This window comes from Lutjanus erythropterus, chromosome 6 (genome assembly GCF_056507025.1).
Source record: "Lutjanus erythropterus isolate fLutEry1 chromosome 6, fLutEry1.hap2, whole genome shotgun sequence".
In the NCBI taxonomy this organism is placed as follows: Eukaryota; Metazoa; Chordata; class Actinopteri; order Lutjaniformes; family Lutjanidae; genus Lutjanus; species Lutjanus erythropterus.
In genome coordinates this window covers 21,623,713-21,636,832 of record NC_139322.1, presented here as the reverse complement: position 1 = coordinate 21,636,832, position 13,120 = coordinate 21,623,713, and the positions used below count along the sequence as shown (strand labels likewise).

General features: G+C 39.2%; 1 protein-coding gene across 3 annotated transcripts in view; it reads right to left on the bottom strand.

The window, feature by feature from the left end:
- The window catches only part of cacna2d3a (calcium channel, voltage-dependent, alpha 2/delta subunit 3a), a 190,267-nt gene that overhangs the window by 72,739 nt on the left and 104,408 nt on the right, over nt 1–13,120 (bottom strand). For all 3 annotated transcript variants that reach the window (XM_084721164.1, XM_084721162.1, XM_084721163.1), the window contains 3 exons: nt 10,383–10,472; nt 8,809–8,922; nt 145–223 (listed from right to left, as the gene is read on the bottom strand). In XM_084721164.1, coding sequence (XP_084577290.1) covers nt 145–223; nt 8,809–8,922; nt 10,383–10,472 — 283 coding nt within the window. The remainder of the gene's footprint in view (nt 1–144; nt 224–8,808; nt 8,923–10,382; nt 10,473–13,120) is intronic.

Here is a 13,120-nt window from a genome sequence, read left to right as displayed (position 1 = left end):
CCAAACACGCCAAACAAATCCCAAGCCCTGTAATATATTCGTTTCCGTCTGTCTGACAGCAGCATGCAGCAAACTTTCTTCTGTGAAAACAGATTATAGGGAGAAAAAAGGACAGCGGTCTGTGCATGTGTTGTAAGATCCCACCTTTGTTAGCACATGCCATCCATTTCAGATTATCTGCGAAGGCTGACTCTCGACCAATCAGGTAAGGGAATATGCGGACCTGTGGAGAGAAGGCAGATAGCTTCCGTCAGTCATTTTAATCGCATTTTGATAGGGCCCACCACACCACCATATGGAAGATAACACTGTCAAAGCCAGGCTGAAGGCTCGTTCTTTATCTGCCAGTGATTAGCAGACCCATTCTCCTTGTTTAATAGAGTCAATTATGGACCCATGAAAGTCTGAAACTTGTCTTTTAGATTTTATTTGAAGTTTAAATACTTCAAATTAGTTTTATCGACTCAAGAAACTAAACAAATAAGGATTAACAGATAGAGATTTCAAAATGAGATAAGTGTATTGAGAATCTGCGATTAGAGTGAAAACAAATGATTAACAGTGAAGTAAATATTTTGAGTTCAAAAAAGCCAAACACAAGCTTTATGTGCTCAATTCCGAGAATCTTCTAAACTCTCTGCTGCCAAACTCATTTTTGCCCGGCAGTGCTCGGTTGGCTCTAGCAGCAGGTGTAGTTGGCAGGTGTGTGTATGTATGTGTGTGTGTGTGTGAGGAGCAGGTTGCCAGATTGGACCAGATGCAAGCCTCTGGGGGCACAGCTGCCATAGCTCCCATGCCTGCATTTTTCACTGCCTCCCTTCACCCTGACAGCATGTGTCTGTATTTGTTTGTGTGTTTATGTGTCTAGATGTGTGTCTTTATCTGATTTTGGATGATTGGCTCTCAAAGGAAGGGTCTGACAATTGCAAAAACATAATTTATGTACAACCCTAATTCCAAAAAGTTGAGATGTTGTGTAAAACAAATAAAAACGAGACAAAATGGTTTGTAAATACTTTTTGGCTTGTATTCAAATATATACAGCACAGAGACGAGATATTTCATGCTCAAACTCATAAGCTTTATTGTTTTTTGTAATTATACACTCATGCTGAATTTGATGCCTGTAACACATTCCAAAACTCATCTGAGATGGACCGACACAAGGCGGAAAAGTGTGTGGCGCTCTGACAAGTCTACATTTAAAATTGTTTTCAGAAATCATGGATGTCGTGATCTCGGACCTAAAGAGGAAATGGACCATCCAGACCGTATACAGGTATAATGTCTTTTTCAGAGACGTCACTGCTTTTTTCTGTATGACAATGCAATCAGCTTCAAGGTTTGATATCTTTTGTTTGGACTGTATTCAACTGAATATAGATCAAAAGTGTGTTTTTTTTTTTTTTTTTTGCATTCTTGCAGTTTTTATTTATGTTTTGAAAAGGGTTCCAACTCTTTTGGAATTAGGGTTGTATAAATGGCAGAAATTTTGAGGGATACTTCTGTATTAAATTATCTTTATTTCATTGTTGCTGCAGTGTATCACAGAAGAACTCCTTATAAATCATAGTGACTGTAACAGCTTTAGCTGACAAAGATATAAACCAGACAGCTAATTCTAGGCTCTCTTTTTCCATTATGGATATTTTGGTCTATTGTCAACTGTAATGAGTTGCACTGTGAATAAGTACAGTTGTCAGACTGTCATTTTTAAGCAGACCTCATTATCTAGCCCATAATCATCCCCTATTCATACAAACCTCAGCCATTTGAAAGACACTGCTAGAGTGACAGGAAAACACAACACAGATGATATGATCAAAACCACTCCCTGCAGGGCTGTGGGTAAGAGGTGTCACAGTCAGAGTTTCTGTTTGTGTGCACGTGTTTTCCTTCACTGGTAGCCAAGACGGAGGTCAAACTAAAGCACGCTGGTTATTAAATATGGAAGAGGTCTGCAGCTGAGTTAAGTTCGGTGAGGATAAAAAAAAAAAAAATCTAGTAGGGACTTCAGCCACAGCATGCAATCTTCAACCTACTTGAATGCACAAATTTTACATAGTCAGGAATAAAAATACACATGCATGCAAGAATACAAATGCACATACAAATACATGTGTACGTATCACTGCACACACACATGCAACGTTGCAAGTTTCAGGCTGATGCACACACTACACTGTCATTTTAAACAAAAGTACACATGTATGCAAAACAATTTGTTTGTTCATGTCCTCCATTATGTATTCAGCACTCAGCTTAATAATTCATTAATTTATTCTCCCGTGTAAACATTCACACAAATGTTTAAAGACTGTAAGTACTTGTGTAAGGCTACATGTGTTTTAGTGTCCCGGACACACAGTTGCAAATCACACTGTTAGAGTAACAGCAGGCTAATTGTTGTGATGTTAATGGTCTCATGCAATATGTAGCACAATCTAGGACCAGACAGGCCTACTGTTGGTTATAAAATCACAGCTGGTTTCAAAACTAGGTCAGCCTGAGCTTTCAACCTGAAACAAAAACCACATTCATGAAGGTACAAAGGGATGTTTCCTAAAATTTGGTTTCCACACTCAAAAAAATATAAATGCAATACTTTTGCTTTTTTTGAGTATATATGAGCACTGTCTGCTGAGACTCATGATTGGGTCATTGTGAAGTATCCCTGTTTTGATAGATATATATACTGTAACAATGTCACTATTGCTGTAGTTTATGAATAATAAGTACATGAATAAGTACATTAATGTACAAGCCAACAACTTTTCTATCAATAGCTGTTAGCAAGCCCTTTAATGTTAATTGTTACTGTCCATCAGTATACAAGGCATCCAATCTCTTAAATATTAGCAAATCAGAAGACCCTGATAACCTTGCGCTGCCCTTTCTAAAGCTGGCGACTGATTTTATTTCTCCTTCACTAACAAATCTTTTTAATCTATCTTTTGCCTTTAATTAATTCCTTATCTTGGAGTCCACTTTTCTTCTACTATTACTAAAAGCTGGTGGTGACCCAACAACACTTCTAAATGATGACAAGCCCAACTCTAATTGGCCTTCGCAAAGACTCCGGAGTTGCTAATAATCACTTTCTAAGCTTTTACTGTAATAATATTTTATCTTAAAATTAATCTGGTATTTTTGAGAGTGATTTTATGAGAGCAGTTTGAGGTTTGTGTCAGAGATATACAATATGTTTGTACGTGAGAGGACACATTTTGCTGCTCTCTTAGTCTAAGAGAAAGTTGGAGTTGGCTGATCCTGGGGTGGATAATTCTCTTCCTATTTGCGCAGAATTAATATTATCTGGGGACCTCTAGTAATTTTAAATAACTACAGAGGTTGTCTGTTATTTTATGCCTGTGAGAATCTGCCCTGTCCAAACTTTGTAAAGTAAGTATTCCACTGCAAATTACCTACTATATTTTGCCAAACACGGAGGTCCTGGAAAAATATTTGTCCAGTGCGAATCAGAATCTCAGTGATTTGAGGGCATAATTTTATTTAATATCTGTTTTCTGTTGTCAGACAACTGAACAAGTATGAAATTTAACTGTAATCATATGTTGAGTAGCTGCCAACAGCTATGGTGTGAGATCAGCTACACTGATGTTTTAAACGATTAATGACAGAGAAGGTGACCTGTAAATATGTATTTATGCTTGTTACATGCAGAAAGTGGGCAAAACAACTCATAACTATATTATTAATGTTCGAGTAAAATAAAGACTTCACTTATCCCAAGCAAATGTACAGCATCAAATACACACCAGATCCCCTGGTGGGCTTAAGAGTCTGTTCACACAGACAAACACCTCTTGGGTAAACTGCTTATGAATCTGGCCTAAACTGTGCCAAGACCAGGCTGAGGCCTTATCAAAGGACATGGTTTTTGGGCCTAGTAGTGGACAGAATCCCAGGTTGCACTATTGACTCTCACATAAAAGAGTCCAATACAACGAAGGGAGTACCTCTCACAGTTCAGGCTGGGAGCCAAGGCCACATAAAGACTCCAGTCTCCATCTCCTAGGGCTCATAGTATCACCAGTCTAGGCCTTTTTTCTGGCCCTACTACACATGAGCAACTGTGCCTCTCATTCGTGCAACTGAGCCCAAGGAGTCCCCCTCACAGGCAGGTTGTCTCCAAGCAATTATGGTTAGCCCTTCGTCACTGGGACAACAAAAACAATGATGGCAGAGGACGGGCACTGGGGCATCATGATGCACTGCCAAACAGTGGCGACAGATAAGGTATGGGCAGTGCACAAAGGACAGGGCATGAGCAGGCATTGGCAAGGTTGTGTGTAACCCAGAATATCAATCTCCTGAAGCTGTGGGAAGTACATGTATCCCACTTCCAAGTTTTTCTATACCTTCAAAGTCAAGGTCAGCCCAAGCTGAAAAGGACAGACAGCAACATCTTTCTTCAGTTGGCAGGACTCTGCAACATGGCCCACAGTTGTGGCTATGGGCACAAATCAAGCCCTCACAATCAGTGCTGGCCTCTGCAGCGTTGTGGCATGGTGGCTACTGTCTAAATTGCAAATCATGTGACTAATTCTGGCTGAAAGACATTTTGCATAGAAAACCATTTGATGCCATATACTATATATTGGCCAAGACCCATATGAACTGGTCAATTTTATGGTATGTGTGTGTGGGCAGTTGGGTGACTCAGCCAGAGAAAGCCTGAGAACGTGCTGTAGGCCCAAATATGGCTGAGGAACTTTTGTCTGCACCCAGTGATCAAGTTTAATTGCCATGAATCAGGGCCATCTTGGAACACCATATCCAGTTTTCATAAAACACTGATGGCACAACCCAGGTTTATGTCCCCGAGGACAGTCCATGTGCCAAACATGGACAATCTGTCAGAAGATCAGGTGTCTGGGGACACTCCAGCTGGCTACACTCTCAGGTAGTTGAAGGAATTTGGCACCACCTCAGACACGATATGGTCAATCTTTTTGAGACCACCGCTGCTGTTCTAATCAATGCCATATGTTGTCCTGCTTTTCCTATTATACTCTTTGGCACTTTAAAATGTGGTTACCATCACTTCACTGTCATTAATTATCGCTCATTTTACAGTGTATATGAGGGTGCTGCTCTGCCAAAATTCAACTAAGATTTTCTTGTCATGTGTTCCTGAAAGCTGTCCGATATGACTGAAACGTAAAAATATATCCCCACACCCCACCCCACACTTGCTGGATTAAGGATATATTGCATTTTTATGAGATCAGAAAATATTAATCTTATTGCAAGGAACTCAAACGCAAACGCAAACATGTGGACAAACTTCCTCTTTAGCCAAAGACAAATGCAGAGTGCAACCCATTAGATTAAAATGGCATTTGATCACACACACATGTGACAGAATGCCAGGTGCTCTTTCATTAATTACACTCCGCTTGTTTGTAGCATTATTGTTTTTTTTCTGTATTGCCATGTTGTATTGTGTTGCACTGGGCTTAATTGCTTTGTATTGTTCTGCATGGCAAAACAACAGCCTAAAATATACCACTGTGATGAAATGATAACAGAACCCCAGACCCTACAATGACTGAGCAGCCACAATTTGAGCAGTCAAATTCTCAACTATATATTAAAATTTGCATGAGAGAGGACAGCGATGAATCATAAATGAGGCAAAATGCGAACACTAGTGGACAACATGCTGGGAGGAGTATCATTAGCTGTCATTCAAGCACAGCTAGCAGAGATTATGGCTCGTATGTGTTTAGATGCATGTGTATGTGTGGGTGTGAAACATGTTTTCTGTGCTGTGTTTGTAGATGTGTACACGTGTGGGCACATATTCTGTAGACGGGTATGCATGTGAATTTTTTAGGTGCGAGTATGAGAGTGAGTGTGTTAGTGTGTGTGTCTGATACTGTCATTTTATTTAAAGTGGGGTTGTATGAAGTCCTCACAATAATCAGTGTATTACTTACAGTAGATGGCAATTGGCATGCACTCAGTTGGGAGAGTCAGAGAGAAGTACCAGCAGAGAAGTACTGGTTTGGACAGGGTCAGCAACTAAACAGATTTTAGCCACATAAGAAGGGCCCATCTAAAAAGTTAAATCTACCAAAAGTAATGCACTGATAATTGATAAGAACCTCACACAGTTCACTCAGTTTCACTCTTGGGATCAGTAATACCAGCCTTCAGTTACACAAAAACTCAGGAAGACCTATGCTTACATAAACCACCGCAATAGGAACACAAACTTTCAGTTCTTTGTATTACTGAGGTAAAGACAAATGCAAAACAACCTCTAAAACATTCTTTATCTACAAAAGGCAGTTGTCTGAAAACTGTGACATTATCTCTCTGAAAATAATCACTGGTTTAACATGAAAGAAAAAGTCATTATGGAATGTATTTGAAGTTCTGTCAGTATTTTAGAGTTTTCATCAGTAGATGCTGTTTTTCATGGTTTCTTTATGATCTTATGATCTTTTCTCTATAGCATTCTGGAATAAATGCCATCAGCAGCTTATTTGCATTCAGCCTTTCCAAAGCATGCCTATATTCTCAGTGTGACGCTCTACAGTGGTGAAGCTGTAAGGCGGGTTGGAAGGAAGCCATTAAAAACCAGCAGCGGCGGAGAGAGAGAGGGAGAGAATGGAGAGAGTGACAGAGACCGAAGACTTCTATTATCAGCGGGGTTTCTTCTAAATGGAACTATCTAGCAGCCTTGTCCCCTCACCGCTCACTGCTGTTCAGCCTTGAGGCAGGAGTGAGAGGCAGGGGGCGGACCACCAGACACGCACAAACACATGACAATAAAAGTGCAGCATTTATGGTAATAAACAGGTACTCATATTAAGGCATAGGAACATGTGCTCAAACAGATTCAAGATTAAAATAATGTCTGTTAAAAGGCTTACCTGAAGCAATGGAAGTTTATACTATATGTGTAACCATACACACACATTATATGAATGTATACACCATATGTTTATGGTGTATGCATCTACCATTGCCTTTAGTACAGTACTTCTATCCTAAACCTTTTAAGGGTGAAGACCCTGTGGGCTTTCTTTTACAGAGGAAAATGACCTAAGAATAACCCTTTTTTCTACCCTCCATCTCCTCTCTCCTCCCATTTCATTTCATGGCCTGTCAGAAGAGCACCACAATTACCTTGCAGGACAGCAAAGAGACAGCTCGGTCCTAAGAGACAGGGCCATACTTAACTCTGTTTTAAAGCCCTCTGAAAGGACCCCATACTGGGCTTGCTCAACACCTTCTGCTTGTCAAAAAAATTCTCTAACAACTCAGCCAAATACTAATACTTGGCAAAAACATGTTCTGATATGTGACAACAAAAAAACGGTGTATACACATGGGAAACACTGACCGATTTTCTTTCAGACTGATCCCGCCCATGGTCACATTTTGCAAAAAGTGCAGCATTAACAGTATTTCTGATGTATATAATTGACTATTTTCAAGTCCCGCTCTCTGCTTCAGTTGAGCAAGCTCGTCACTTGATGGAACCTCGGTCAACTTTCTTACCTTTACTTAGATATAATGTGTGCTAGACTTTCCTTTGTTGATAAGAAATCTTAAAAAATTGAAGATGTTTAAAATATGTTGCAGGGCGACCTGTACAAGAAAGATACGTATAGTAACATTTTAAGTTAACTAATATTTGCAAAGTGCTAGGTAAGAGCTAGCTAACGATTGATTAGCTAGCTACAGAGCAAAATATTATAATGAACTAGATACAGCATGCAAAAATGGCGCATATTCAGTCCAATGACAATTGCTCCCCTGGTGCATAAGCCAAAAAAGTTTACGGGTTTACTTCCTGGATATAAAAATGTGAAGTAGTATTACCCCCCTTGCCACCACCCATGAGTTCACACTTGGCCTAAACAGACTTTATATTGTCATGATGTCACAGATTTTTAAATAGCTAAGTAAGTCAGCTCAGTTTTAAATGGGTAAGTTTTGTGAATATAAGACCTCCATGGATAAAAAGTCCATAACAAAACAGATCACACCTGCTCTTATTTACAGTTCAAAGTGTCCTGTTACCAGTTTGACAGACATGGGGAATTTTTCACTTCAATATTGTGAATGGCCACTGGAAAAAAATGGTGGCAAGGCTGAGTGGCAATGTCCTGTCTAGGCTAACAATTGATGGAGATTAGTTAGCCAGTTAGACAGCATTTTGCTAACATTAGCAAACTTAAGATGCGACTATATGTCTATGACTATATGTTTAGTGGTCTCCCACCCATCTTTTAACCATCTCCACAACTTATACACAGGAAAGCAAAGACACTTTGTCTGTTTGTCAGTTTGTAAATAATGCCTTAATGCAGTGGTTCTCAAACTTTTGTCAATATTGTACTCTCTTTGAAATATTTTTCAGCCAAGTACCCACTGAATATCATAAAACATTTTTAGTAGAAAGAAATGCCTATAAAGAGAGTTACAATACAGCACAGCACCATCAGTATTAAACCCATACAGTGCTCCAAAGTACCTCTAGGGGTACTAGTACCCCTATTTGAGAAACGCTGCCCTAATCTTATGGAACATCATCCCTTTTCCTCACAGTGCATTCTCAATGGCAATTTTAAATAGTCATTCATATGTGACAGAAGGGCATTTCTGCTCTCCACTGCTCATCCTCCAGTGGAATACCAGGTTACAGGTCCATGAAGTCGTGAATGAGGCATAATGGGAAATGAAGCTCAGCTGACCTCACTTTACAACAGACGTGGAACTACAATTGCACAATAATGTGATGTGTATTTGTGTTTCATACACTACCTTCCTCTCTGGCCAGTTGTACTTGGCAAAGATGGCATCATATGTGTCCACTGCCCCATCTGTCACCAACATAATGGCCTGGCTACACTCACTGCCCCTCCCAGTCTCATTGAACTGGATATAGAGAGAAAGAGAGAGAAAGAGAGAGAGATGGGAAGTTAACAGGTAAAAAAACATGGCTGGTATCATGAGAAACTAGAGGACCTTTAGGAATCCCTCTGTACCAGTAATATCATGCTAGCTTGCTAGGCTATATTTTGACGAGGAGAAAATTGGCATGACAATTTTCACAGGGTTTCCTTGACCTCTCACCTCAAGATATCTGAATAAACAGAAATAGACATTTACGTGTATCCAAGAATCTTTCTTTTATAGACATACCCACTTTATGCTAATCCCATACCATTTGAGGCAAAAAACATACAGTTTTTTGCATACTATATAATGTGTTATTCTTGCCCATTTTAAATGTTTTGCATACTAGGTTCCCTGAAAAGAATTGGAACTGCATATATTACGTGTGAACGGAAACCTGAGACTCTTGTGAATTTAGTGAGTCCAACTGCAACAGCCATTTCATTGCAGTCATGTATGGGATCATGTATGGCTGAGAGGGATTTCTGAGAAGTCAGTGTGCTCACCAGCCAATGCACTTCCTACAGAAATCTGCAAAATATAAAAAGTTTTGACACCAGATCACTGCGCATATATTTTTTTTATGATGTTCCTCAAAGTCTTAGTGTCTTAATGTGTTATTTTGGAGGGATTTTTGACCATTTGTATCTATTTTCAACAGTCAAAAATGGTCATGTTGTGCACCAAATGTGTGTAATAAATGGTATCAACCCAAAAACTGCTACAACAACTTACGAGACATTATAGAACATGGGAATTGCTATCATATACTTCAATCATAATGTTCTAAGCCCTTACACATTCAAAACTTTGAACAGGCGCCTAAATAGACTACTCATAAAACACACTTTATCACTCATTTATGACTGGAGAAAAACTTGACACAGATTGCTTAATGTTTTATCAGATGATGTATACCACTTCTACATGGCATATATTGTCGACCTGCTATCTCCCCTAAAGCTCCCCTGTTCTCTCCTTAAAAAAAAAGACAAAAATGGGTCTTTAATTGGGAGGGGGAGAACGGAAGAGGTTAAAATCTACAAAAATCACGCACACACAAGCTACCTTAAGAGTGCATTACAACCTAAGATTACAGAGAGGAGTCATCAAGAAAAATGTAGACATTTGTCATGATAGTGTACATGCAGAAAGATACATGTTGTTGAAATAAGAGCGTTTAGAAAAGGAAGGTAAATGTGTGTGTGTTTGTGTGCATGCATGTTTGATTAATTGCTTGTTCATAATGAGGAGATGTCGAACCAGTAACCTGACTCATCAAGTGCCTTGTTTACTTGGTTTTGCAATCATTCTGTTGATTTAGCTATTAATTACAGCTCGCTAATTAATTTTGTGCATGAACCAGTTTCTTCATTGTGTGTAAGTGCTTGTGCGTGTGTGTGTGTCTGTGTGTGATCATGCATGAATGTATTACTTACGTCACTGAGAAGACTGAAGGCCTCAGTCAGAGCTATGTCTAACATACCAATGCCTTGAGCAAACAGCTTGTCGAGGTGTTCCCGGAAATGCTGGGAAAATAAAGTGTGGGTATGAAACATTAAGATCATGGTCACAAGAAGTCAAAACACAGAGAGAGACAGAAAGAGAGGTCATCATTGATTTTTATGGAGAAAAAAGGACCAATACAGGGGAGAGCGACAGTAAAGAGAAAAAATTGTAAAGACTATCTTTATTTTCATTTACTCATAACACAGAGAAACATCATATCTCATTTGTGTGAGGACAGAGATCACACCAACGGTCTAATGGGCTCTTTAATTCAGCCCTGAGCCAGTTTTCGCGGCAAACTGCCACATTATCTTGGAGTGAAATGTCACATACTGACTGAAAGAACTAAAATGACCTGTTTTCACTCCACCTCCTTGTAGCTGACGACCGTTCACTCTGGTGTGTATGCATGTGTGTGTGTGTCTGTTCATAGATGTGATCATGCCACAAAGGGTACATTATCTCTGTGGCAATTAATGACGAGTTTAATGTTGTTGTCAGCAACCTAACAGGTCTCATGTGCATGTCTCATTATTTGCAACAGCCTGGAGGCGAAACCCACTCACACACACACACACAGATGGACACAGGCCATAATTCCATTCAATCTGACTCTGGCTTCAGACAGGGCAATATGGCTTAGAAATAATACCTCGATATTTTTAGGCTATGCCGCGATATACAATATATATCACGATATACAAATTTTCTCTAAAATAACATACAGTAAATTTTCGAATACTATAAATAAATGACAATCTTATGACAAACTGCTGTAGCTCAAACTACCCAATATAGGGCCGGGTGATTTGAACAAATTAAATATAATATTTTTGATCAGATACCTCAATATTGATATTATGATGATATTACAGGTGATTTCACAAAATATTAACACAATGATAATTTTGATAAATAATCATCTGTAATGTGGTATAATAACGAAGTGGGTAGATGTAAAACAGTAAGCCAAACTTGATGTGCGAGACCCTGCTTTCATGCATTAGCATGAATCACAGACACACACACACATATCCTGGATCTACTGCTTTACTGCATGTGCAGTTTTGGTGCAATAAATTTTTGTCCAGTCCATACAAGTTATGTCCCAGCAGTGCAGCTTGTGATTTCTCCCTCTGCAGAAGAGTAAGTGTATATTTATTCATAACTAATGACATTTTCCTAAGTCAGTCTAGTTTCTATATTATTGGAGGATATTTTATTTACTTGTAACTCCCAAAATCTCTCTGTTTTCCTTCTAAACCTCATCCTTTTTGGGGATGTTCCCCTACAAAGGCTGCTGTGGATCATATAAAAGGTACTGCTTCTCAACCTTGTTACTTAGGCTCTCGTCCTCTCTGTTGACTGCTTTGATGATGGGAAACAGAAACTCCCAAGTTTGTCAACTTTGATTCTGACCAAAAGAAATATGTGGAAGTGAAGCAAGTGCACAAAACTTTGTCAACATAGAACCAGAATAGAAAACAATGTGTTTTTTCTAACAAGTGACATGTCACTCAGCGTGTCTGCTGAAACACAGAACAGATAAGGACATCAACATTAAAAAAAAAAAAGCAATCAGCTATTCTTTTGCTTGATCGTTTGCATTGCTTCCAGTTAGGAAGCGGTGTTCGCCCTCCATTTGATTGAGTTTTCTCGTTAACGCTTCCATTTAGGAAGGTCTTCTCTCACAATAAAATAGTCCATTCTGCATGTCCTGGGATTGGGGTATATTCACTTTATTCTGTTTGCATTAGGTGCAAGGATCTACAGGCGTGGCGTGAGGCCCTGTGTGGATGTACACTCTGCACAACCCATGTGACATTTCTATTAACAATAAACGTATTGTCCAAAATTCTACCTGGGCACTGAAACAGTCAACTGTCACCCATATTTTCAATGATTATAATTCATTATTAATTTAAAAAAATACACAGATATAGGAAAATGTCTGTATATATTAAACCTTAATTAAGAAATAAGATCAAATATAACTAAAATTCTGTCAATAAAGCTAACAAATAAAAGCAATCTGCTATATCGGGCTGATAATTCAGGTCAACCAATATATTGGTTGTGCTCTAATCAATATCTAAACGATATCTAAGCTCATATGACAATACTGATATAATATCCATATACTGCCCGGCCCTACTCTGCCTCTATCCAACTATCTGCAAAAAACATTCACATTTGTGGCAACCTTCTTTCACACTGCTATATTACCAGTGGCAGCACAAAGATATGACTGTCTCTCACTTTATAAGACACTGTCTCTCACTTTTTAGAGTCTGGGAACACCCCAGATCCACACGCCCAAATACATCATTATGTTCCCAGCCTCTTATTTTTCTACTCCTTCCCTTTCACTCACTCTACGTTCATCTCCTACAGTTTTCTGCTCCTTACTGATGGGAGGAGAAAAGTCTCTCAGCAAGCAGTAGGGTGCCCAAGCAGCGTAAGGCCATATCAGAGCTCGCTCACTTGGGAGCAAATACAACACACACACGCACAAAGTGTGAGTATGAGCAACACACAAGACAACATGTGCACAAAAATAACCTCCAGCGTCCCTGACAACACCCCCATATGGCAAAAAGACACAACCTTTCCTTTGATGTGGATAAAAAGGTTAATCGGTTCGAACAAAAGGCTGTACCCTGGAGCA